This window comes from Dendropsophus ebraccatus, chromosome 3 (assembly GCF_027789765.1).
Source record: "Dendropsophus ebraccatus isolate aDenEbr1 chromosome 3, aDenEbr1.pat, whole genome shotgun sequence".
In the NCBI taxonomy this organism is placed as follows: domain Eukaryota; kingdom Metazoa; phylum Chordata; class Amphibia; order Anura; family Hylidae; genus Dendropsophus; species Dendropsophus ebraccatus.
The window spans coordinates 139886070-139913558 of record NC_091456.1 but is presented as its reverse complement, the minus strand read 5'-3'; the positions used below and the strand labels follow the sequence as shown (position 1 = coordinate 139913558).

The following is a 27489-nucleotide window of genomic DNA, read 5'->3' as shown; positions in this document are numbered from 1 at the left end:
AGGGGAACTCCGGCGTTTTACTGTTTGTTTGTTTTGCTTATTTAACACACATTACAAAGTTATATAACACATCCCCCCTTCCCTCCCAGAATTGAAAGAAAGCATACATACCTAATAACTAGTAGTCGACCACGTCCTCTTCTCCCGGCGCCATCTTGTGCTGGCCATAGCTGGGGGAAGGCCTGGTCTTGCTGCAAAAGTGAATAAGGGTGGGTTCACACTACGGAATTCTCACGGATAAACTCAGCGGAATTCCGCCTGCTGTACGCGCGCCTTTCTGCCGGCTCCATAGACACCATTCTATGGGCCGGCTGATTCCGTATTCCGCCGAAAGAACTGACATGTCAATTCTTTCGGCGGAATGTGGAATCAGCCGGCCCATAGAATGGTGTCTATGGAGCCGGCAGAAAGGCGTGCGCCCGTGAGTGCGTACAGCTGGCGGAATTCCGAGGAATTTATCCGCGAGAATTCTGTAGTGTGAACCCACCCTTAGAGAAAAAAGGCTTCCAGCTTGCTCAGCCCTCATTGGCTGACCATGCTGGGAGCCATGTGATGCGCTCCAGCCAATGAAAAGGCTGCCAGTGCGCATGCTTACCAGAAGCCTTTTCTCTCCCAATTACTTCACTGGAACACGGAAGCGAGGGCCGGCTGATTCCGTATTCCGCCGAAAGAACTGACATTTAAAAGGATCATGTGACATTATGGCCCCTTTCACACATGCAGATCATATGGCCCCATACACACATCTGCAGGTTTTACGGATCCGTTTTGGGGACATGATCCATGCCACAAAACAACGAAGAAGCCATTGTGCGTCTGTGTCACCTATCTGACAGTAGGCTCCTTGCAAATGCGGACAGTTACTGAAACACATTTGTAATCCGGTCTGCGGTTCTGCAATCACAGTTACTGATGTGTGAATGAGACCAAAGGCTGCAGTCACACATACAGGATCTGCTGCAGATTTGCAGATATCAATGTAACTAAATGCATTAGTCTGCAGCAGATCCTGTATGTGTGGATGCATCCTTGTATGTAAAAAAAAAAAAAAAGTATAAAAATTTCTTTAAAATGTTTCTAGAGTGACCCGCAAGTGGCTGTCCAAAAAGTTGGGAGGTATGCTTATATAATGGGAACAGGTGATATGGCTATGGGGTCTAGCACATTGCCTGAATGTCCCTCTTTCCTGGGAGGTATGAGATTATACTGTAATAACAGTGATCCATGGCCTGTAGTTCTCCAGCTATTGTGAAACTACAACTCCCAGCATGCCTGTGGGAATTGAAGTAACTAGAGAACCACAGCTCACAGACCACTGCTAAAATGATATGGTGGGCAATGCCTATAAGGTCCTGACTGTTTATAGAGTAAATCCTGATAGAAAGTATAGCCTCTGATCCACAACACTGTGTTATGTATCATGAGGGAAGCTATACTAGTTACAGAGTGCTGAGAAATTCCCTTATCAAAGATGGCGGCCGCACCTTCCTGTGTGGGAGGAGCCCTGTTCCAGGAAGACAAGCAGCTTATAGTGTTGTGTAGAGGAGGAAGCTCTTAGCTTTGTGTGAATGGAGGGAAACATAAAAGTGGAGCCGTAATATATATTATCTATACTCTGGTAAGTGATGCGGACACATAGCGAGGCGATACCATGTACAGCAGTAGGGGGGGGGGGGGGTCAACATGACAACAGGCTCTCTACATTGTGTGCAGTGTTGTTACTGGCCGGGACCATTATGTTACTCTGCAGTGATGTCCAGACATGTCTCTGCGGTATCAGTGCTTGTATATCCTGAACATAGTGCAGCTGGCAGGGCATGCTGGGCCTTGTAGTTTCACAACAGCTGGAGAGACATAGGTTGAAGGCCATTGCTTTCTATCCTCCTATACTGCCTGTACATCCTGATCTGGCTGAAGTGAAATGTTTATGGTGTATTACAATAGGCAGTAATCTCTGTGGAGGAGCAGCATAGAACATATTATTAGTCTCAGATATTGAGCCAGAGATGTCTTGTGTGAACATACCCCTAAGGTAATCACACACCAGGATGACTTGCGGCACAAAATTCCCTACGGTTAGATCACATATCTCACCCGCTATTATTGAGTGCCCCCTTAAGACGCTGTACACACTGGCATTTCATGGCTTCTGGTTTTTAGCTTCTCCTAAATAAAGCAGTTGGTGGCCCTATTCTTGGTGTAAAAACACAAGAACCTAGATGTAAGCCACATGTCACCCTGTGTAATCGCTGTGATGCGTGGCCACCTATGATGAAGATGAAAGGCTGCATGAATGGTTCAGTGATCATTTGTACTTTAGTTGATGGAGCTATGTAGCATCCCAATAAAGCAGTATTCCCATTTCACCTAACATACTTCTAGGGATGCTCAAAAAGATTTCTGCTAATTTAACAAACTTGTCTCCTCCTCCTGATATGCTGCACTTTTCCTTCCATTGTTGACAGCACGTTGCCTAGGTTACAGACCACCGCTCTAAAAGAAGTGGTCTGGCTAGAATACACATAGCTATAGTGAATAACTGAAAAAAAAAATAAAAAAATATATATATTCTCTAAACTTTTACATTATAGTTATATAACAGCCACACCAATGCTTTAAAGGAGTAGTGCAGCGTTAAACTTTTATTCAAAAAATAACACACGTTACAAAGTTATACAACTTTGTAATGTGTGCTATGTAAGTGAATGGCCCCCTTCCCCGTGTCCCACCCCCACCCCCACCACCGGAAGTGTGGTGCATTATACTCACCGCATTACTGTCGACCCCCGGCTGCTATCTTGGAACAATGACGACATCCGTCCCTCATGCCGGCCCCTCTCTCCCGCGTTATCAGCTGCTCAGTTGCATTGGCTGAGCAGCTGATGACGCGGCAGAGGGGGGACGGCTGAAGCGGTTTGACTGGCCTCCCGAAAATGTCGTCATTGTCCCAAGATGGCGGCCGGGGGTCAACAGTAATGCAGTGAGTATAATGCACCACACTTCTGGGGTGGGGGGAACACGGGGAAGGGGGCCATTCACTTACAAAACACACATTACAAAGTTGTTTAACTTTGTAATGTGTGTTATTTTGTGAATAAATGTTTAGCGCCGCACTACCCCTTTAAGAGCAGAGTGGTGGTTCGTAACTAGTCAATGAGCTGTCAATAAAGGAAGGAAAAGAGAAGCATATCAGGAGAGAAGACAAGTTTGCTAAATGTATGTGCAAAAATATTTAACTTGACGAGCACTGCAAGTACAACTATGTTAGTTGAGGTGGGAATATTGCTTTAAGGAGTGCTGATCAGTTAGATTGACTTGTCAACAGAAATAGGGCAGGGCAATATGGCCAAATTTTTCTTAATTTAAATCTTTTTTTATTTTTTATTGCTAATTATGATGGGTATAGAAGTAGAGGCATAGTGGTTAAGGGGTGTAGTAATAGGGACACCGTAGTAGTGGGAGTACTAGTATCAGGAGTAGTAGTAGCAATAGTAGTGGGAGTAATAGTATGAGGAGTGAGAGTACTAGTCGAAATAGTAGTGGGAGTAGTAGCAATAGTAGTTGGAGCAGTATTAGGAGTAGTAGTATCATGAGTAGTATCATGGGTAGTAGTAGCAATAGTAGTATTCGTTACCTGGTAGGCGTGGTGGGGGCAGGGCACCATCCCGAGTCCTCACCTGCTCTCCAGTAATGGCACTCTGGGTCTTTCCTGCCCCGTAGGGCTGCTCAGTGCCCAGCTGCTGCTGCTCCCAGTGCCCAGCTGCTGCTGCTCCCGAGTGGTGATCTTGTGGGTTGGGGAGGGCTACGATGATTTTAAGGGTGCAGTCAGTCATCTCGTGGGTGGCAAAAAGTTGATTACCCAATTTTCCCGCGTATAACACGACCCCTGACTTTTAAGAAGATTTTCAGGGGTTTGTCTTATACAATTAGGGATGGTCCGAACCGAGTTCGGTTCAGGTTCGTACGAACCCGAACTCTTGGTAATGATTCCCGCTGTCTGCCCGCTCTGTGCAGCGGGAGGACCGCCTGGAAAACTGGGATACAGCCATAGCCATAGGCTGTATCCCAGTTTTCCAGGCTTTCCTCCCACTGTATCCGCATGCTCCACGGAGCAGGCACGCAGCAGAAATCTGATGCCGAGCGTTCGGGTTCATACGAACCTGAACTTCGGCAGGTTCGGACCATCCCTATATACAATAGAAAATGTTAACCCCTGCCTGACCGCAGCAGGGTTTCCTAGCCGGAGCCCTACTTCAGTCAGACAGGGGTTAGCTGAAGTTGAAGAAAAAAAAAAAACAACCAACTCACCTGTCACTCGTTCCCGGCAGCCACGCGGTTCCCGTCATGTTCCCGGCGCAGACAGTGTGATGCACACTGTCTTTGCCAGAGGTCCCTGAAGCTCTCCTGGCAGCCAAGCGTCTCATCGGAGAAGCTCGGAGACACTTGGCTGCCAGGAGAGATTTGGGAGGATGACAGAGGCTTCAGGGACTTCCTGTGCCTCTGTCGTTCTCCCGAAGCTTTCCTAGCAGCCGAGCATCTCCCGAGCTTCTCCGATGAGTTTGGGTTCAAATGTAATGTTTTGTTAGCATTTGTTCTCCAGTGAGTCCAAAATATAGTAGAAGGAGGATGTTTTTCCATTATAGTTTTTGGCTGAAAATGCAGATCAAAATGAGGACCTTATAGTACATGTGAACCCAACCTAATACTAACCATTTGTTGGGAAGCTACTAACATTTGTTCATTGTGACAGGTGGTGAACCTCAAGCTGAAATTCAGACAATGGATCCCCATGTAGAAAAAGAGAAAGCTCCAAATAAGGATGCATTTCAGTTTAGAATGGGCCTTAATGACAACAAGGCTGGAATGGAAGGTCTGGATAAGGAGAAGATCAATAAGATCATAATGGAAGCCACGAAAGTAAGTGAATGTTTATTTAGTATTTTACACAAACCAGCTCTTACCGCTATAAGTCAAAAGTGCTTGGAGTAACGGCAGTAGTCTCGGCAAATAGAGGAAGTTGTTTCAGCACTAGTGGAATCCAATAAAACTTCACTTTATTCTATCACTTTAAATTCTGATGTGTTTCGACCAAAGGCTTCAGCCATAGATCATCATTCTCTGTCTAAGGGTCCATTTACACAGAAATATTATCTGCCAAAGATTTGAAGCCAAAGTCAGGAATGGATGTGAAAAGAGGAGAAATCTCAGGCTTTCCTTTATGACCTGATCTCTGTTTATAGTCTGTTTCCGGCTTTGGCTTTAATTCTTTGGCAGATAATCTTTCTGTGTAAATGGACCCTACGGTTGATCTATGAGTAAATCAGCTTGGCTGAAACCTGTCAGTTTGTTCTGTATTTGGATGTACCTGGATTTTAAAGTGATGGATTAACCCTTAGAAGACCAGGCCAATTTTCATTTTTGCGCCTTTGTTTTTTTCTTCCTCGTGATTAAAAATTAAAAGACCATAGCGTGTGCATTTTTCCACTTAGAGACCCAGATGCGCCACTAATTGTACTTTGCAATGACCAACTTAATTTTTGGACCAATTATACTGTGAAAACAGAAAATGGTATTAGTCTTACCGGTAAGACGGTTCCTCCGAACCTTCATGACGGCACCACATGAGTTAACTCAGCCCTGAGGGACAGGAAAAGCCCCTCCCTTCCCACTTACACCAGTGATTTTATAACAACACTAGCACCACGTGAGTACTTAATATTTAGGGAGGGATGGTGGTGCCGTCATGAAGGTTCGGAGAAACCGTATTACCGGTAAGACTAATACCATTTTCTCTCCTTACCTTCATGACGGCACCACAGGAGAATACCAACAATTTACCTTAGGGTGGGACCACAGCTTGCAAGATCTTCGTTCCGCTGTAGCTGAAGTCTGAAGTCTGGTGAACGTGCGAGGCGTTGACCAAGTAGCAGCCCTGCAGATCTGTTCAATTGACGCGCAGGCTCTCTCCGCCCAAGAAGTGGACACTGCTCTGGTGGAATGGGCTTTGATTGGTAAAGGAGAAGGTAAGTTCATTAATTTGTAGACCTCTAGAATAGCGTTTTTTATCCAGCGAGATATTACGCTTTTGGAAGCCCTTTTGCCCTTATTTTTCCCCTGGAATAGAAGAAAAAGCGCTTGATCTTGTCTCCAAGAACTGCATGATTCTAGATATCGGAGGACTGCTCTCTTAACATCCAATAGATGAAATTTTTCTTCCTGGATATTCCTAGGTGTTTTACAAAAGGATGGTAGGTATATATCTTGGGAACGGTGAAAATTAGAGACCACTTTGGGAAGGAAATTTGGATCAGTTTTGAGAACTATGCAGTCTGATTGAATAATAAAATAAGGTTCCCTAATAGTGAAGGCTTGTATTTCTGAGACCCTACGGGCCGAGACAATAGCCACCAGGAAGGCCGTTTTCCAGGACAAAATTTTTATACTGGCCTCTGATGGTTCAAATGGAGGACGAGTTAGACCTTCTAGGACGGTGTTGAGGTCCCAAGGTGGAACGCCATTTTTTAAAGTAGGATTAGATCTGGAAGCACTCCTCATAAATTTTTTTCACCCACCTATGGTCAGCTATATTAGTATCATATATGGCCGACAAGGCTGATACATGTACTTTTAAGGTGGCGGGTTTTAGCCCCTTCTTCAATCCAGCCTGTAGGAATTCCTGAATTAATGGTATGTCAGGATCAGCTGGAAACGGTGGAGGAGATGGACACCAGGATGAGAAGACCTTCCATACTTTTAGATATATTTTTGCAGTTACCGGTTTCCTGCTTTTTTGTAGGGTGGTAATTACATAATCTGAAAGTCCCCTACTTTTTAACATGGACCTTTCAGGATCCATGCAGTCAACCGTAGATCTTCCAGGTTGGGTTGATGTAATGGACCTTGATGGAGAAGATCTGGGAGGAGAGGAAGCTGTATCGGTGGTTCCAGACTCATGGTTTGTAGTAGGCCGAACGATGCCCTCTTTGGCCAGAATGGGGTCAGAAGAATCACTGTTATTTGTTCTGGCCTGATTTTCTGGAGTGTCTTGGGGATCAGAGGGGTAGGCGGAAAGGCATAAGCCATTTTGAAAGTCCATGGTTGTGCTAGCGCATCCACTCCCAGAGCTCTGTCCTTGGGATTCAGAGAAAAAAACTTCTCCAGCTTCCTGTTTTGTCGAGTGGCAAAGAGATCCACTTCTGGTGTACCCCATTTCTTTATTAGCATCTGAAAGATGTCTTGGTTCAGACACCATTCCCCTGGGTGAATGATATGGTGGCTCAGGAAGTCCGCTTGAACATTGTCTATTCCCTTGAGGTGGGTTGCTGAAAGGGAAAGAAGGTGTTTTTCTGCCCAGGAGAATATCTGATCTGAGATAGATTGAAGAGAATTCTGTTTCGGACTCCCTTGATGCCGTAGATGAGCCACAGTTGTCACATTGTCTGATAGAATGTGAACATGCGAGTCTTTTAGTATAGGACTTGCCTGCTTCAAGGACATCAGAACGGCTATGAGTTCTCGAAAATTTGAAGATTTTTGAGATATTTCTGGAGGCCAAGTACCTTGTAGAGGTAGAGAATTCACCTGGGCTCCCCATCCTGATAGACTTGCGTCGGTGGAGATGACTATCCTGGATGTTGGGTTCCAATGAACTCCTTTTTTTCAGATGGGAGGGGATGGTCCACCACCGGAGGGATTCTTTGACCTGTTTGGAGAGAGACATGACTTTGTCCAAACCCGAATCTTTCTTGTTCCAAGATCTGAGCATTGCGGCTTGAAGGGTTCTTGAGTGGGCTTGGCTCCATGGTACAGCATGGGTCATCGACCCCAGGATTGACATGGTCTCTCTGATCCTGCAAGAGTTCTTTTTTTTTTCTGAATTGGTTGATACGCTGAATAAGAGAAGATCTTTTTTCTCGAGGTAGGAAAGACATTTGTTTGTTTGAGTCTAGGACAATCCCCAGAAAGGTCTTTCAGGGTATCTGGGTTTAAGTCTGATTTTTCCTGGTTTATAATCCAACCTAAGGAAGTCAGAATGTCTGAAGTTACCTGAAGGTCCTGATGAAGTTTCTGTTCTGATTCCGCTATCAGTAGGAGGTCATCCAGGTAGGATACCACGTTGATCTTTTGCAGGTGAAGGTAGGAAATCACTTCCCCCATGACACTGGAGAAAATCCTTGGTGCGGACGAAATTTTGAAGGGTAGAGCTCGGAATTGAAAGTGGTGGACCTGATCCTCCATCTTGATGGCAAATCTGAGGAACTTCTGAGATGCTGCCTGAATGGGTAAGATCGATGGATGCCATTACCGCATTGTTTATCAGTGGCGTAGTGGACTTGATTGATTCCATCTTGAACCTCAAGTATTTGATGTACTTGTTCAAAGGCTTGAGATTTATAATCAATCTGTGGGATCCATTTGGTTTGGGAACCAGAAAAAGATTGGAGTAATGACCCTTCCCTAGTTCCTCCACTGGGAAAGGAATCACTACATTTTAAGATATGAGCTCGTTTACATTTTCCACGAGCTCTTTTTGTAGATGCCTCTCTACTTGACGGGAGATCAGAAATTTCCTTGGGGGGGCTCCAGGAATTCTATTTTGGTATCCTATGGAGATGATCTTGAGGATCCACTGGTTTTTTGAGATGTTGTACCAAGCCTCCCGAAAATTGGTCAGCCTCCCCCCTACTGGAATGTCGTCATTGCTTGTCTTTTGAGGCCTCGGGGTTGAAAAAATATTCTTCCCCTTTCCTCCTCTATTATAGCTCCAACGGCCAGTTTTCCCTTTGCCCTTATAGTCTTCTTGGAATCTGGGCCGTTTGTATTGTTCCTTCTTTTTTGGGGTCTTCCCTTCGGGTAGAGCCTTCTTTTTGTCCGCCGTTTTCTCTACAATTTTATCTAGAGCTGAACCAAAAACATAGTTCCTTTCAAAGGGAATGCCACAGAGTTTTGACTTGGAGATATTATCTCCAGTCCAACTTTTAAGCCATAGGGCTCGTCGAGCCGCAGTGGTCAGTGCCCCATCTTTGGCCGATATTCTGATTGCTTCGGCTGTTGAGTCTGCCAGATAAGCTGCCGCATCCTTCAAGATTCAAGAGAGGGAGTGATCCAATTATTTGTTCCCTCGATTTCTTATTCCTTAGGTGATCTTCTAATTGTCCTATCCAGACATGTAAGGCACGAGCTACACATGTAGCCGCAATGTTATTCTTCAGGGATATTGATATTGTATCCCAGGATTTTTTCAGAAGACTTTCTGCCTTCCTATCCAATGGGTCTTTCATCTGGGGAGACGTCAGGGGAGACGTCTTTTTATCTGGGACGGAACCATGAGCCGTTTCTCTGGGTCTTCCCATTCATCCTGTATTAGTTGATGTAAAGACTCATGCATAGGAAACACTGTTTTCTTTTTTGTTTTTAACCCTGCGAAGAGATTATCTTTGACTGATTCTTCTTGTACATCTTCCATTCCAAGAGCGCTCCTAACAGCTTTAAGGAGAGCTCCAGTATGGTCTGTAGGAAAGATATATCTTCTGGCACCCTCCTGAGTATCCGAGTCCTCAGAGTATATTACAGGGGAGTCAGATAATTGACCAGATTCTGATTCAGAGTCAGATGATATAGACACAGTCTTACGCTTTTTTGGTCTCACTACTAGTTCTCCAAAAGAGCTAGGACCCGCAACAGCCACTGGATTACAGTCAGGGGGGGGGGTGATGGAGTAACTGTAGCTGGAGTGTCAGACGGACCTGGTGTTTATAGGTAGCACATTAGTAGGGGATATATTTACAGGTTCTACAGGATCCATTTGCACTGGTAATGGTGCTAGAGATACAGTAGGAGTAGGAGGAGGTGGTTTGACTGCTGCTATTTCAGCCTTTATCATGTATTTTATCTCAGACAGAAAAGAGACTCTATCCTCTTTTACAATATCGCCTATACAGGCTGCACAAATGTTTTTCCTATAAGATGAAGAGAGCCTGGCGCCACAAAGGTTACATTTCCTTGCAGGGCCCTTCTCCTTCTCCTTTTCCTAGGCAAACATGCATATGGATTTTTGTAGTATAATATAACCAGCAATCCACCCAGTGCTATAGAATACATAGTCAGTGACCCAGGTAAGACATATTGTAATAATAAATAAATAACTCACCCCCGGCTGCGGTTGTGGGGCTTTGTCTGTGGGCATAGCTTTTTCCGCCGTAGCAGACCTCTTTGATCCGGCACCCTCCATGAGAAATGCAGACCTCAGATCAGCTATCCCTCTCCTGCACTCACCTTTTAAAACAACCGCGCCGGTCCCGGAAGCACGCTCCCGGCGTGTGACGTCATGACGCGACGTACGCGTCACTTCCGGATCCATCACGTGACCCGCAGTACCCGGAAGTAATCCGCGCGCGGCCCGAGTAGAGACGCGAGGGGGGGAAGCCGCAGAGGCCATCGGCGTGCAGGATCCCCGCCTCCTTGCAGTATGGAGCAGACGCGCCACGCGGGCCTGCTCGCCTCCGGACCGAAGTCCCCAGATGCCCCTGGGAAGGAAGGAGACCTAGGCCCCGATCGATCCCCTGGAAGGAGGTATTTTTCTTGCTTCTGTTTTCAGGAATCCTCATCTTCATGACGGACCCCCGTACTCTTGCGCTTGCCCTTACAGGGACAGGAAAAGCACTGGTGTAAGTGGGAAGGGGAGGGGCTTTTAACCTCTCGTGTTTGTGCTTTTCCCGTCCCTCAGGGCTGAGTTAACTCAGTGGTGCCGTCATGAAGGTGAGGAGAGAAAAAAAATTATGTGCGTGGTGAAATAAAAAAACAAAACAGTTTTTTTTCATTTGGGGGGGTTTTGTGTTTACACTGTTTGCCCTAGGGTAAAACTGACACATTATCTATGTTCCTCAAATCAGTGCGATTACAACGATATATAACTTGTATAACTTTTATTTTCTTTGACAGCTTTTAAAAATTAAAACCTTTTTAAAAAATGTTCCTCAGACTTAGGGGAGGGGATATTTATTAATAAAAAAAAACAATTTTTAATATTACTGCACTCATCTCTCATTGAGATATATGCAGTATATATATACTTCATAGATCAATGAGATCGGTGATCCACTTCTCTCTGCTGCGGCAGCCGAGAACAATAGATTGCCGAGCTGGGATCAGCGCCGGGATTACAATGCAGACCCCCGGCCAGATAGCAAGTAGGGACCGCTCCTCCATGATCATGTCGGGCGGGGGGATGGTGGTGGTGGTCCCGCCACTAGACACCCACGGATGGGGGACAAAAGGCATTTAAATGCTTAAACAGCTTTGACAGTTGCATCTAAATGCCTAATTAAAGGACACGGGGATTGGATCGTACCTGCTAATTGCTGCAGTCCCGGGCTGCAGATAGCAGCCGGGATTGCTGTGGTTCAGAGCAGGGTTTCCGTGCGGCCCTCCTCTTAACTTTATTGAATTCCATCAATACTACTTCTGTTTGTTGTAAATTTTTATTGCCTTCTTTACAGTACCAAGAGTTAGAAAATCTTTCAAAAATTAGGACATTTATTCTTAAAGGGGCTATCTAGGATTAGAAAAAGCATAGCTAGTTTCCTGCAAAAACAGCACCACCCCTGTCATGTGTGGTATTACCCCTGGTTATGTGTGGTATTACAATTCATCTCCATTTACTTTAATGGAACTGAGCTGCAAAACCCACACCCAGACTGAGGACAGAAAAGGTGCTGTTTCCAGAAAGAAAGCCAGGGTTACCCTATTCAGATTTTATAGGGGAACTATCAGCAGATTATATTATGCTGATAGCCCCATATAGCGCCCAAGATGCTGAGGAGGAAGATATGTGTGTTACCTTCCTCCTCTGCGCTGTTAGTCAGAGTAATCTTTGCTCTGGTGCACTGTTAGGAGCACTGCCACATCATCCGGCCCGCCCACTCCATTGATTATCACTAGAAGGACTGGACCAATGACACGGCAGTGCTTCTAACAGTGCACCGGAGGGAAGATTACACCAATAGTGCAGGACCAGCACTAAGGGGGAAGGTAATTCGCATACCTTCCTTTTCAGCATCAGGGGTGTTATAATGGGTTAGATTTGACTAACCTGCTGATAGTTCCCCTCTAAAAGTACTGTACAATTGTTGTTTTTACATTATTGCGGGGGAGGGGGCATGCCTGCTTTTAGCAGAATTTAGACATATTTTTACCAGCTTCCACGTGGATATGTATGCTTTGAGATGTTTATTGACATCCATAAGAGAGTTTTGAGTTTTCTAGGTAAGCTCTGTGACCTTTGCAGAGGTCATTGTGCAGGAAAGGGGGAGCTGTGACCATCACTTATTGTAATTGGTGGATTCTGTAAAATCTCTCTCTAACAGACATGTGAAAAGTTTTGATCGGGGTCTGGGTGTTCAGACCAGGGATCAGACCGATCATTTTAATATACAATTGTGCTCTTTACTGTGATCTCTATCCAGTTGCAGGAAATGCGCTTCATTATGAGTCTGTGGGACAGTCTCCTGAATCTAGACAGATCTTAGCGAGCAGGGGAGTAAAACACGCAACTTCACGCTGATCATTGTTTGAGGTCTTATTACTGTGACATGTCAAAAGTTTTGTTAAATGACAGGGACACTTTAAAGTGAATGTACCATCAGGTACATAACTTTTCTATCCGGTCGGCACCAGCGTGGGGATCCTGGTGGTGCGGTCCTTATTTCAAACACCGCCCGGTTCCCGCACTTTGTGCCATTCTCTTCTCATGTTTTTTTTTTTTTTTTAAAAGGGACCATGCCACGGGCATCCCCGCATCGGCTCTGACTGAGAAATATAAAATAAAGTGATTACCTGATGGTACATTCGCTTAAAGCAACAGTACATTTTATTAAGACAATCCTTTTTACTATTCTTTTTCTATTATAGGGCTCAAAATTTTACGACAATGAACTAAAGAAAGACCAACAAGTAAATCAGCGCATTGAGAAAATGCTGCACCAAAAATCTGTGTTGACCAGTTCACAAATAAAGAAAGCGCAAATCCAGGTACAGTGATACTCCATCTTACTTCAATTATAAATATGGATACTATACTTACAGACCCTTCTTGTAGCCAACACTGCTCTTTGGCATTTTTTAATTATGATCGCTTTTATATATTGTTCACCTAAGGGCCTGTTTATACTGAGCATATTTGGCAGAATTCCGCAGCAGAATCCTGCCTGCCTCAGTGTTAAACATTGTCTCTGCTCAAAGAATTGACATGTCAAGCGAGCCCTCCCATAGAGACACTGGTTGACACTGAGGCAGACACGATTGTTACGCCTATTTTGCTCAGTGTGAACTGGTCCGAAATGTCAATTTCCCTTGTTCATGTACCTGATTATTTGCTTTATGTCTAGACTGCAGTATTCATAGATTTTCTTTGTTAGTTTATGTTGTAGACTTTAACCTCAAGATACAATTCTGTTTTCTTTGTGTAGGAACACCAGTTTACTGCTTCCTACCCGTGTGGGATTGTTTCTACTGTTTTGTTTTTACTTTTGTAGTTTTTCAGTTATGTTAAAAAAAAACAAACTTGAATGTATACTCTGCCCCTTGCACTTGTAAAAGATACTTGGGCAGAGGGCACTGCAGACGTCATGTGGATGTCACTGTTCCACCTCAATGGTGGTGAAGAAAGTCATAATAGACATAACAGTAGTTAACTATAGTTGTAATTTTACAGCTGGAAAAACAGCAGTATGCATTTGGGATGTATCTTTGGCTGTGTACACTTCAAAAACCGTAATACATAGTTCCTGATAATCTGCCCTGTAAAGGGGCCAGCAATCATCCAATGAACCATCATGTGCTTGTTCTTTGACTGAATCTTTTGTGTTGCCATTTAAATTATCATTATCAGCCGCACATCACCCTGTGTAAAGAGATGATGTGCTGACAGTAATGATGGATTTAAATGGCTGTATGAATGATCAAATAATTGTCAATCACAGAGATCGACACCAGTTATCTGCTTCCTTCAGCCTTCGTAAGGGCCAGTTCACACTGAGCAAATTTGAGGCAGGCCGGATTCCGCCGAATTTGCTCAGTGTGAACTGGCCCTAAAGGGCCATAAAAGGCTCCAGGGGAAAAATGGAAATTTTTTTTTAAAGGTTTTTTGATTGTCATAACTGAGACCTGAATGTGAATAGACATTTAAATTTTATTTTTATCTAGAAAAGAACATAGTCTTCTATACACCCTGCTGTTTCACACTTGGTAACACAAGGACTGGATTGTACTTTGTTTCAAAACAGAGTTTATCCTTGTTTTTTGGCTGGCTTGCTGAATCTAGAAGGTCAAGGTTTAAGGGAACTTGACCGCAAGCTATCAGACAGATCTCCTATTGTTGGTGTGAGGAGTGTGTTGTGAGCCAGTCACAGGTTTTGGTCATGCCTGGATCAAGAGTGTTATGAGTTGTGGAAATCATAAGACAAGCTGAAATGCACATAACCAGCAATACCAGTGTGAGAAAAGTCTCATAAACAAGTCTGAAATGAGCAGTACTCCACATTTGGCCTCCAGATTTATATACATTATACATTTATATATTTGAGTGTAATTTTTGTTATTACGTTAGATCGGAACCCACATGTGATCTGTAGACTACTGATCTTTGCTCTTTTCTACCCAATCCCATGCCAAAAAAGTGTCCAGGATTCCAGACCTTAATAAAGGAATACATGCAGTATCGCCATGTCTAAGAGCACCCTAATATAAATGTGTTTGATGGCCCCTCATAATTATTGTGTTGTGATGTCCCTATTCCAGACAATAGCAATATGTCAAGCACTCAGCCCTCCAATATCCATAGCCTTAAAGCTGACCTGTCACAGGATTTAAGGTGGTTAAGCTAAGTGCATGGTTGTATCGAGCTACTCAGTCTGGTTTCACCTAGTTTTTACAGATTAAACTCTCTAGCACTGAGATAGCTGTCTTTCTATTAGTATTGAACTTAGCTCCAAAAGCCCAGGGGAGTTCTTACTAGACAGAAAAGTCCAGCTATGTAAATCCCAGTAATCCAATGGCAGTTGGCTGCTCTGCATTGCCTACATGCTGTTATCCAGATAAACATAACAGCATGTAGGCAATGCAGGGCAGCCGACTGCCACTGGATTACAGAATCTTCTAGATGTAGCAGAGCTGAGTTCCACTACGGTGCTTTCATGATCCTGGAGGTAAGCTTTCTCCAGAAACATGAAAGCACCATAGTGGAACTCAGCCCTGCTACATTGCATGTATTCTTGGCCGGCAGAGGGTCCAGAAGGGTGGGCGGCATCCAGAGGATCCTTTTGCCGGTCAGAGGTAAGCCGCACGGTGGGGGCTGCAGAGGGGTAGGCAGCGTGACGAGTGGGGGCTGCAGAGAGCTAGGCAACGTGCTGATGAGGGGGGAGGAGGTGACCCAGCCGGCAGGGTCATGTACATATAAGCTCTGCTGTTCTTCCTGATGTAGCAGAGCTGAGTTCCACTACTGTGCTGCAATGTTCCTGGAGCAAGCGTATCTCCAGAAACACGGCAGCACTGTAGTGAAACTCCGCTCTGCTACATCAGGAAGAGGCTGTAATCCAGCACAGCTTGTATGGACATACAGGGAGATCACATAACCACACTGGCAGCTCTTTGACAGACCAATGGAAATTCAGACGCCCAGGTATTTAAATTAGCCATCAGAAAGGGGACCAATTAGGAAAGACTGTCTCACTGCCAAGACTGCCCACCTTCTGTGACGTATTGGCACAAAATGGAGGACAGAGAAAAGTATGTGACGACAAAATTTTAGAACGCCAGAACTTCCTGTGCAGCTGGAGAGGGGGTCAAAGTCAGGGGAAATGACCATTCTGGTACTGGAAGCACATGGGCGGTATGTATAACTTTGGCAAAGGGTCAGATTAGGAGAAAAATGTTTAAAACTGTACAACCCCTTTAATGGTTTTTCTCCTACAACAATTTTGAATAGGTGGACAAGCTGGCTGTAGACCTTGAGCGGAGTCGTGATCTGAGCCGTGTTATTGTGCACGTTGACATGGATGCATTTTATGCTGCGGTGGAAATGAGAGACAATCCTGAACTGAGAAATAAACCCATGGCTGTTGGATCCATGAGCATGTTGGTAAGTCACACCTGTAGCCATATAATTGGTATTGCTAATGATCTATGCGGTGTGAACGTATCCATGGTATTTTTAGTCGTTCAGGTCAGGGGTTCATTTATTTATCTATTGTTTTCTTTTTTCCTTGCAGTCCACATCAAACTATTTAGCAAGAAGGTTTGGCGTACGTGCAGCTATGCCAGGATTCATTGCAAAGAAGTTGTGTCCAGATTTACATATTGTCCCACTAAACTTTGACAAATATCGGGCAGTAAGTAAAGAGGTATGTCCTAGAAAATTGTAATAACAGGGCTGTCTGCGAATTAATTTTTTTTATATACAGCTAGTGGTAAAATTAGGTCTTACTCACCTTACCTGGTCCCCTGTAACAGCGCTCCTGGTGCCCCACTTCTTCCTTGTTTGCTCAGTTAAAGGGGTAGTGCGCGATAAACAATTATTTACAGAATAACACACATTACAAAGTTATACAACTTTGTAATGTATGTTATGTCTGTGAATCGCCCCCTTCCCGTGTCCCACCACCCCTGCACGTGTTCCCGGAAGTGTGGTGCATTATACATTACCTGATCCGTGTCGCACATGTCCGCCATCTTGTGCCAGGACGTCATCTTCGGGAGGCTGGCCGAATCGCTGCCGCCGTCCCTGATGCCGGCCCCCCTCTGCCGCATTATAACTGTGCTCAGCCGCAATTGGCTGAGCACAGTTATGCTCAGCCAATCGCGGCTGAGCATCTGATGACGTTGCAGAAGGCGGCTGGCACTAGGGACGGTCGGAGCAGTTCGGCCGGACGTCCTGGCACAAGATGGCGGACATGCGTGACACGGATCAGGTAATGTATAATGCACCACATTTCCGGGTACACGTGCGGGGGTGGTGGGACACGGGAAGGGGGCGATTCACAGAAATAACATACGTTACAAAGTTGTATAACTTTGTAATGTGTGTTATTCTGTGAATAATTTCGTAGCGCCGCACTACCCCTTTAATCACTGATTAAGGTGGCATACTACTGTAACCAGTGATTGGCTGAGCAGGGAAGCTGCTGCTTAGACAACACTTCACAGGAACAAGATGGAATCAGGAACCAGGAGCGGAGGCTGCAGGGGATTAGGGGAGGTAAGTATGTCCTTTTTTATTTTAACCCCACTGGTCTTGTATATAAAAATGTATTTCTTGACAACCCCTTAATAAAATCTGTAAAATGCAAGAAATTTTTGTATTATCGTCAATAACAGACCATATATTTAACAATCCCTGTCCATGATGCAGCCTAAATCTAATCGTCCTACCTTAGAAACACAACTACACACGCTAGGTTATATTTCTGTGATTGTTTTTCTTGGAGTTTAAAAAGGAAATTGGGAAGTCTTAATGAAATCCACAAGAACATGGGGCAATCATTAAGTCTCTGCCCTATATTTTTCCATGATTTTTTTTAATACTGTTTAGCATTATAGACCTTTTTGGAGCGCCTTTCTGTTCTTTTAATTTTTTTCTTTTGTGATATTTTTAGTATTTCAAAATCTGTTTTCAGGCTAGACTATTGTTTACAGTTGAAAAAATACAGAGGTAAAGTAGAAGACAAGTAATATTCTAGAATAGTGTTCTTCACCCTGTGGCATTTCAGATTCTGTGAAAGTAAAACTTCTGCTTTGCTGGTGAGCCAAGTTAGTGACCCCCCTTTAGAATTTTGTAATTTCCAACTCCACTGTTGCTGCCAAACTACATCTTCCAGCTTGCCAGGACAACTAGAAACCTTTGTTTTAAACCCATATTAAATATATATGTATAATATTTTTTCCCCAGGTTCGAGAAATATTTTCTGAGTATGATCCCAACTTTCTACCTTTAAGCCTTGATGAGGCCTACTTGGATATCACTGATCATTTAGAAGAACGACTGACTTTGCCAGAAGAGCGGAGAAGTTTTGTTGTTAGAAAAGGAAATGTTGAAAATGAAAAGCCATTAGCAGGTATAAAGCCCTGGAGTTATATCTTGTTATACTGTCACTTTCTTAGTTGGATGTTGTGTGTGATTTTGTGATCAGATTATTTTACATGGTTGTCAGACTAGTTTTAAAGTTTTGATATTTATCTATCTACGTCCGTGATCTAGGCCGATCCTGCTCTCCACCACTTTGGACATCTATTTGCTAAGTGCCCTTGTTTTTGTCTGCCTAGTGTTGCAAAGGTCCTTTAGGACTATAACATTAATACACTATCTGGAATCCCCACTGATCAGCACAATTACGGAGTATTGTATTACTGCATGCAGGGCTGTGGAGTCGTAAGCCGCAACTCCGACTCATGAATTTTATCAGGACCGACTCCAACTCTGACTCCTGCTCCTTCATAAATGGCCAGTCATATACCAGGGGAGTTATTTATCACACTGGCTCAGCAGCTTCTCCCTAATGTCCTACATGATCCTGGGGCGACTTCTGAGGGAATAAAGGAATACTGTATATAAAGCAGCTTCTCCTGTTTGTGCAGTGGATGCAGCCAGTCTCCAGCCTCCATGTCCTGAACTACTCACAACTAGACTAGATGGAGCAGGTGGTCTTTTCCTGCTGACAGTCTTCTATGTTTATAACTTAATATTCACCATACTTAAAGAAACACTGCTAACAATGCCAGATACCTGTAATATAGAGGTCAGCCATAGTGATATAGAGAGGGGTCACACAGTGATATAGAAGGTCACTGTGGGGGCACGCAATAGCACGCGCACACACCCACACAGCCTGCTTTAGCTATAGCACACACACACACACACACACTTGGCTTGCTGCGGCCACAGCACACATACACAGCCTGCTGCAGTCATAGTGCGCACACACACAGCTTGCTGCAGCCATAGCACATATACACACAGCCTGCTGCAGCCATAGCGCGCACACACACACACACAGCCTGCTGCAGCTATAGCATACACACACAGCCTGCTGCAGTCATAGCACACACAGCCTACTGCAGCCATAGTGCGCGCGCGCACACACGCACACACACACACACACACACACACACCTGCAGCCATAGAACACTAAAGAAAAACACACAATCTTCTCCCAGAGAGAAAACACCACATTGAGGACAGAGGTTACTGCTACACTACTTATGTCTTCTCCTCCTCCTCTATATTACACAGGATATCTTCATATTACACTGCTGCTCATATACAGTCATCCAGCATTCAGGAAGAGAACAGCACAGATCTCCCCCCACACAATGGATTCCAGCTCAGAAACAAACTGCCAAATAGTGACTGACAACTTTTCCCCGACCCCCCCCCCTTATGTAATAGTGCCAGTGTCCTATTAGAATGTTGCTCATAATATATATTCATGAGCAAAACTTGTAAAATTCATATCAAAATTCAATTCTACATTTTCTTAAGATTTTTTTAAAGCTGGAGTCGAAGTCGGTACATTTCTTTTTCCGACTCCGACTCCAGCCAAAACAATCTCCAACTCCGACTCCAGCCAAAACTAGCTCCGACTCCACTACTCCGACTCCACAGCCCTGACTGCATGCCGTTCATTGTGCTGAACAATGGAAGTCCTGGAGGTTAAACCTTCATCAATCACACATTGATAGCCTATCCTGAGCGTAGACCATCATAGTCTTCTTTAGTGTACCATGAATATTTTAGACTCTTATAAAGTGACCATTTCTGCCATGTATCAATTTTTTATACTATTGGTGATTTTAGATGCAGAGAGTACTAAGGCCAAGTGTGAACCAGAAGAAACACTGTGCACATCACCGGTTCTTTTTGAAGACAGTCCTACCTTTTTACCAGACCATGAGCTTTGTCATGAGCTTTCCAAACACAATACAGAATGTGAGAATGAAGAACAACCAGGGGGAAAAGTGTTTGTCTTTGGAACATCGGCAGAGGAAGCTGTAAGGGAAATGAGGTTTCGTATAGAACAGAAAACCACGCTGACCGCCAGTGCAGGTAAATCACCGGCTGGTTATGCGTTCTCTTTCACCTAACATACCCAAAATTGCAGCAATACTCTATACCTCACTTCTGGCTGCTGTCTACACCAGCATGTGACAGCCAAGATACTAAGGTCTGCTGCTCTGCGGATATAATTCTTGACTGCTTGGATCTTATACCTTTCTGTTCTGGTTGTTTCTTTGCAAATGCCCCATTTGTTATGAATCTGGACGTCATGCCCAGATGCCCACAGGCAATACTAGCCAGACGGCAATGTCTGCCAACATAATAATGCCATGTAGAGAGATATGATTCTAACACTCTGGCTCTTATATTTCTGTTTAACACTTTTGTGGCTTCAAATCCCCTGCATAGACATTAAAGAGAGATACCATTTTGCTCTGGCAGGTGCTGAGCCTATAATTTAAGGTCTACTATACTACTAGGATAGAACAGCCAGTCTTACCAGTGTTTTTTTTTTTTTTCAGGCATTGCCCCAAACATGATGTTGGCCAAAGTGTGCAGTGATAAGAACAAACCTAATGGGCAGTATGTAATTCCACATGACAGACAGGCGGTAATGGACTTCATCAAAGACTTGCCTATAAGGAAGGTAGGATTGATTAGATTGATGTTGGCAGTTTCCATTGTTTTCATGAGGATCCACTGACAATATAACTTGGATATATAATTGGATGAATCAACCATTTAAATTGTCACAGCGGCTCATATGTCCCATTGCAGACCTTTACTGCTCCCATTTTATACATGCTTTTCTGCTGGTCATCTGTTAATAAAATAAATATAATCCATATAATGTCCTTTGTAGGCTGACTTCAAGTAAAGTAAGAGGTTTTTAATGGATAAGAACATTCCAATAATAAAAGGTTTATCTGTGGTAATATAAAAGAAAATGTTATTTTTTTTTAGAACCATAGCTCCAATCTTGCCCATGGGCTTTTTTTGGCCTTATCTGGTATTGCAGCATTTTCTATGAAAGTGAATAAGGCTGGTTTCACAAAAGCGGATGCAATTGTGTGTCATCTGTTTGGATACGTTTTTCCATTGACTTGCATTATTAAAAAAAAATGGATAGAAACGGATGTGTTGTTTTTAACGGACACAAATTGACTACGTTTTTCTGTCTGTTAATAGTAACCAATTAAAAATGGATACATTGAATGGATTACAAAAACGCAGTGTGAACACAGCCTAAAACTTAAAATGACACTGTCACCCCCAATTTGCATTCTGACTTCTCTTCATAGATGTAAAGGGTAAATTTACCAGTTTTCATACCTTACTTTACATTATAGGTGATGGTGCGCGGGGCTTCACGGCAACTGCGCCACCTGCCCCGCCCACCGTGGCCCTCAGTGACGTAATTGGCACATATGCCCCACCCCCTCGCCGACCATTGGAACAGGCTGGCCTAAAGGTCTAGGCCCCACCCCCTCTAGGTCGGGCCATACCAATTGGCGTCGAGGGGGTGGGGCCTATGTGCCAATTATGTAATGGAGGGGCGGGGCCTATGGTTGTGTGGTGGGAGGGGCTAAGTGGCGCAGTTGCCGTGAAGCCCCGTCTTTCCGGACAATCTGCAGATGATAAAAGATGACTTTTTACTGGAACAAGCACTATGAGGTATGATGTAAAATAGGGTATGAAAAGTGCTAAATTTCCCCTTTACACCTGTGTAGAGGAGTCAGAATGCAAAAAGGGGGTGACAGTCTCACTTTAAGGTCCTTTTACATTAACAGATCTTCAGCCATCTGTGGCAAACAAGTGCCAATTAGTGAGATTGTTTGTTTGCAGTTTCTTTACACAGCACAATTAATTGAGTGGCTGGGCCGCACAAAGGATCCCTGTATCATTTGTGCGGCCATTTAAATACATTGCTATCGGCCTCACATCCCCTGTTTAAACAGGAAAATGTGCGGCCAGTAAACAGTGATTTATAGGACTGCTTAAAAGACGTGATCAGCCGGGCGGGAGTTTTCACATTCCTCCGTTTATCGCTGACACTTTATCAGCGATTGTCGACTGAATGAGCGTTTCTGGCAATGCTAATTGGCCCATGTAAAAAGGCCCTAAGCTACAGTACTAGACACAGACAATGAATGCGGGCCCTTTTACATGGCTCGATAGAATGCAGCAAACAGGCACTGGGAGAGAGATCAACACTTGTTTGCAGAGGCTTTAAAAGGCTTGATGAATCGTGTGGCCATACTTAATGAACGATTGCTGTATCATTTGTACAGCCAAGTAAATGCATTGTTATCAGCCGCACATCCCCCTTCTTAGATTGTTGCTTCCACTGTAAAATCTACCAAAATTAATGGAAAATTCACAACATGTGCAGGACACAGCAAACACAAATCACATGTCTAGCATCGTGCAATGCTCAATACTGTTTTTTGTTTTTTTTCTAAGCATGCTGTATTCATGAATACATGATCTATAGCGGCACAACTGCCTTTCCTTAGATGGCGGCCAAAACCAGTGACCTCCTGCCGATGTGGAAGCCTTTGCATTTCATGTCTTGTAGGAAGTTGTCTTCACTTTACCGTTTGTTATGCTTCAAAAGACATACATGGAATTTGTATTCAGGTGCCAGGTCATCAACATTATTTGCCTGGAAAAAGTCAGTAACATCCCAGTTTGTCTTCACTTAGTAGAGAAGTGGTTGAAAGTTGGATCAGCAAACTATATTACAGCAAATTATATTACAATTTATAATAATATCCTCTCTTATTCCCAACATACACAGTTTTTACACCGCAATTCTTTGTGTGTTCCTGGCACACACAGCGAAATAGTAATAAAACTAAAATTCGTCAGGCATGAAAACACAGCAGCTCCTGGAAGATATTGTACTAGTCAGCAGAAATTGCTTGCTACACCCTATGTAATGCTGACAGCTCACTCTAAACTGTTACTGACAGATGTGTGCTTTTTACTGTAGGTTCCAGGCATAGGAAAAGTCACTGAGAAAATGTTACAAGCTCTTGGAATTACAACATGTACTGATCTGTACCAACAGAGGGCGCTTCTCTCTCTATTGTTCTCTGATGTTTCTTGGCATAACTTTTTACACATTTCCCTGGGCCTTGGATCAACACACATAGAAAAGTGAGTGGATATTTGTGTGCTTAGATTACCTCCATCACCATAATGTCACACAGAAGTGTCTTTTTTTTTTTTTGTTAAATGCTAACTAACCATGAGGCTACAAACACACACAGGTTATTTTCGGAAAACTGCCACTGCAGTTTTTGTGCCAAAACCAGAAGAGGATCCAACATAAAAAGAAAGTACAAGTCCTCCCTTTATAGTGTCCATCCCATTTGAATCCACTTCTTGATTTGGCACAAAAACTGGAGTGGCAGTTTTCTCAAAATAACCTGTGTGTGTTTGCAGCCTCAATGCTCTTTGTTGCATTTTGCACCTCTGCAGCCCTCTCCCTTTTATTTTTTAAGTTGTTCCTATGCAAGTGGGGGAGACTTGCTGCTATGATGCCTCCTATACACTGCATACACATCCTGTTCCTGTATTGTATTTAGCATAACCTCAGAAGTAGTAGCAGCATGGAAAACATGATCGAGCATTGTTGAACAGTGTAAACTGTAAATCAAGTACTGGGATGAGATTAGATACTCACCACAAGCCAGTGCAGTTTCTCTGTCTCTCTAACCATTCCCTGTCCCCTCTTAATAGACTTCTCTGGGCAACTGCAACCTTATACTTAAGTGAGGAAACCTCACTGATGAGCGGACAAAGAGGCACTTTTTTCTGTAATACATATTTCAAAGTTTCATATATTCGCTTAAATTTTTCATTTTACACCTCGAAGTAATGAATGCCAGATCCCTAATTCAATGTTGTTTAGGCAACTGCAGAATATTTGTACAATAAGTATTTAAAAAATATATGTATATTTTTGTTTGACAGAGATGGAGAAAGAAAAAGCATGAGCACAGAAAGGTATGTTTTCTATATGAATAATTTTATGCACTTTCCTGGAGGTATGTAACATGGAACCTGGTTTAGCTTTACTTAGAAAAATGGTGGAAAACAACTTGGCGAGAAGGAATCCGCTCTCCGAGTATCATAACAGCACTTCTGTGTTAGCAAAGACTTCTGAAGAAAAGGAATTAGGGTTAGTGAATTCTGACAGCCTTAAAATGAGTCACCAGTTCAACCAGGCGGTAGTAAAGGCAAGTTCTATGCTTGGCTCGAAAGACTTGGAGAATTTAATCTATAATATCAGAACCTTTAAATATGTAAAAAAGTGAAATAAGTTTCAGGAGGGAAGTGTTTTTAATGATAAACTTATGTCATATTTTCCGGCATATAAGACGACTTTTTAACCCCGAAAAATCTTCATAAAAGTCGGTGGTCATCTTATATGCTGGATATGGTTGCCGCATACAGTGGGTGGGTGGTTTCAAAAACGTCCGCATCCCCACCGTATGCGGTGACCCCTGTAAATAAAAACCACGATTCAACTCACCCGTGACCCGTTCCCGGCAGCCGCGTGTCTCCAGTCACATTCCCGATGCAGGCAGTGTGATGCACATTGTCTGCGCCGGAGGTCCCAGAAGCTCTCCCGGCAGCCGAGTGTCATATCCAAGACGCTCGGCTGCCGAGAGAGCTTCGGGAGAATGGCAGAGGCCCCAGAAGTCGCTGAAGCCTCTGTCATTCTTCCGAGCTTCTCCAATGAGACGCCCAGCTGCCAGAGAAAAAAGCACTTACAGAAAATACTGAATAATATGCAGTTTCAATAAATAGAGCCCTAACTTTCTACCCTTTCTAGTTGTATATATTTTATTATGAACTGCATTGACCAAGGATGTTTTGCTGGTTAAAAATAATAATATATGGTTGGGGGGTGGGGTAAAAATAAAAATAGAACTTATATCCACCTGCACTGATTCCTCACCGTCACCACACCAATGCTGGCAAATCCTCAGTTACTTCTTGGCTCCTAAAAATGTGCCATCCCAACATGATCTGCCGAGCTTATCCAATCACTAGCCGCACTGATGTCCTGCATCAGTCAGTAATTGGCTGAATTGGACAGTTCCTGCAGGAAAGGTGCGTCTTCAGCAACCAGGAAGTAGCCGAGAGGATGGAAAGCATTGGCACAGCAGCTGTGGGGGATCGGGGCAGTTGAGTATACGTTTTTCTTGTTTTATAATGTACTCAAATGTACCCCAAAATATCTATACATTTTTTGTATCACCAGTTAACCCCTTTAATGTTTATATGTAGTAACTAATAAATGATCATCTTCTCAATGGTTAATTTCAGGACCTTCAGTGAAATGAGCTTGGCTAAGGAACAGTATGAGCTGTGTCAGGAGCTCTGCAAGGATCTTGCAAAAGACCTCAGTAAGGAAGGATTGAAGGTTAGTGAAACGTCCTCTTAAAGACTGAATCCAAATTATTACTGGCTTTGCTAAAAGGAGAAGTGTGAATACAGGCGCATACTACAGGAGGAGTGTGAGTACAGGAGCATACTAACAGGAGGAGTGTGAGTACAGGAGCATACTAATGGGAGGAGTGTTAGTACAGAACCATACTAACAGGAGGAGTGTGGGTACAGGAGCATACTAACAGGAGGAGTGTTAGTACAGAACCATACTAACAGGAGGAGTGTGAGTACAGGGGCATACTAACAGGAGGAGTGTGAGTACAGGAACATACTAACAGGAAGAGTGTGAGTACAGGAGCATACTAACAGGAGTAGTGTGGGTACAGGAGCATACTAACAGGAGGAGTGTGGGTACAGGGGCATACTAACAGGAGGAGTGTGGGTACAGGAGCATACTAACAGGAGGAGTGTGGGTACAGGGGCATACTAACAGGAGGAGTGTGAGTACAGGGGCATACTAACGGGAGGAGTGTGAGTACAGGGGCATACTAACGGGAGGAGTGTGAGTACAGGAGCATACTAATGGGAGGAGTGTTAGTACAGAACCATTCTAACAGGAGGAGTGTGGGTACAGGAGCATACTAACAGGAGGAGTGTTAGTACAGAACCATACTAACGGGAGAAGTGTGAGTACAGAACCATACTAACAGGAGGAGTGTGAGTACAGGGGCATACTAACAGGAGGAGTGTGAGTACAGGGGCATACTAACAGTATGTTCCTGTACTCACACTCCTCCTGTTAGTATGCCCCTGTACTCACACTCCTCCTGTTAGTATGCCCCTGTACTCACACTCCTTCTGTTAGTATGCTCCTGTACTCACACTCCTCCTGTTAGTATGCTCCTGTACTCACACTCTCCTGTTAGGAGGAGTGTGAGTACAGGAACATACTAACAGGAGAGTGTGAGTACAGGAGCATACTAACAGGAGGAGTGTGGGTACAGGAGCATACTAACAGGAGGAGTGTGAGTACAGGGGCATACTAACAGGAGGAGTGTGAGTACAGGAGCATACTAACAGAAGGAGTGTGAGTACAGGAGCATACTAACAGGAGGAGTGTGGGTACAGAGGCATACAAAAGGAGGAGTGTGAGTACAGGGGCATACTAACAGGAGGAGTGTGAGTACAGGAGCATACTAACAGGAGGAGTGTGAGTACAGGGGCATACTAACAGGAGGAGTGTGAGTACAGGGGCATACTAACGGGAGGAGTGTGAGTACAGGGGCATACTAACAGGAGGAGTGTGAGTACAGGAGCATACTAACAGAAGGAGTGTGAGTGCAGGAGCATACTAACAGGAGGAGTGTGGGTACAGGCGCATACTAATGGGAGGAGTGTGGATACAGGCAGGGCCGCCATCAGGGCATTACTGGCAGTACAGGTGTATGGGGCCCGGCCTATGGGGGGGCCCGGGTCTCCCACACACTACACTTTGTGAGAAGCCTGGTATACAGACAGTGCAGGGAGAGGGGAGAGCTCCCACAGATGCAAGGGGCCCCTTCTACTTAACTAAAATCATTAGGCCCTCCTCCCCCCTGCACTGTCTGTGGACCGGGCTGCAGAATCCCCCCCCCCTCCCTCCACAATGGACCGGCCCCCTCCTCAGCAGCTCCCAGGCTCGTGCGGAGCTGGTGACTTCCGGCCAGTGTGCTCTTCCAGGTGACAGGAAGATGCAGCGGGCCCCTCTCCTCTCTCCTGCCTCCCCCTCCCTCCCCCTCCCAGCTGTGACGACTGTTCCCTCCAGTATACAGCTCTGCAGTCGGGGCAAAGGAGGAGGGGCTGCAGGCTGCTGACTGGGAGCAGAGACTTCACTAGTGACCCCCCTGGGGCCTCAAGGATAGAAAGTAAGTGTGTGTGAGAGAGTGTGTGTGTGAGAGAGTGTGTGTGTGAGAGAGTGTGTGTGTGAGAGAGTGTGTGTGTGAGAGAGTGTGTGTGTGTGAGAGAGTGTGTGTGTGAGAGAGTGTGTGTGTGAGAGA

At 44.3% G+C, this 27489-nt stretch overlaps 1 protein-coding gene across 2 annotated transcripts in view; it reads left to right on the top strand.

Annotated features, from left to right (window-relative positions):
• The first annotated feature begins 1518 nt into the window (after nucleotides 1–1518).
• The window catches only part of POLK (DNA polymerase kappa), a 49415-nt gene continuing 23444 nt past the window's right edge, over nucleotides 1519–27489 (top strand). For both annotated transcript variants that reach the window (XM_069962778.1, XM_069962776.1), the window contains exons 1-11: nucleotides 1519–1618; nucleotides 4751–4917; nucleotides 12910–13029; nucleotides 15983–16135; nucleotides 16266–16397; nucleotides 17942–18107; nucleotides 19847–20095; nucleotides 20569–20693; nucleotides 23043–23209; nucleotides 24029–24061; nucleotides 25391–25487. In XM_069962778.1, the coding sequence (XP_069818879.1) occupies nucleotides 4780–4917; nucleotides 12910–13029; nucleotides 15983–16135; nucleotides 16266–16397; nucleotides 17942–18107; nucleotides 19847–20095; nucleotides 20569–20693; nucleotides 23043–23209; nucleotides 24029–24061; nucleotides 25391–25487 (1380 nt within the window). In that variant the 5' untranslated portion in view covers nucleotides 1519–1618; nucleotides 4751–4779. The remainder of the gene's footprint in view (nucleotides 1619–4750; nucleotides 4918–12909; nucleotides 13030–15982; nucleotides 16136–16265; nucleotides 16398–17941; nucleotides 18108–19846; nucleotides 20096–20568; nucleotides 20694–23042; nucleotides 23210–24028; nucleotides 24062–25390; nucleotides 25488–27489) is intronic.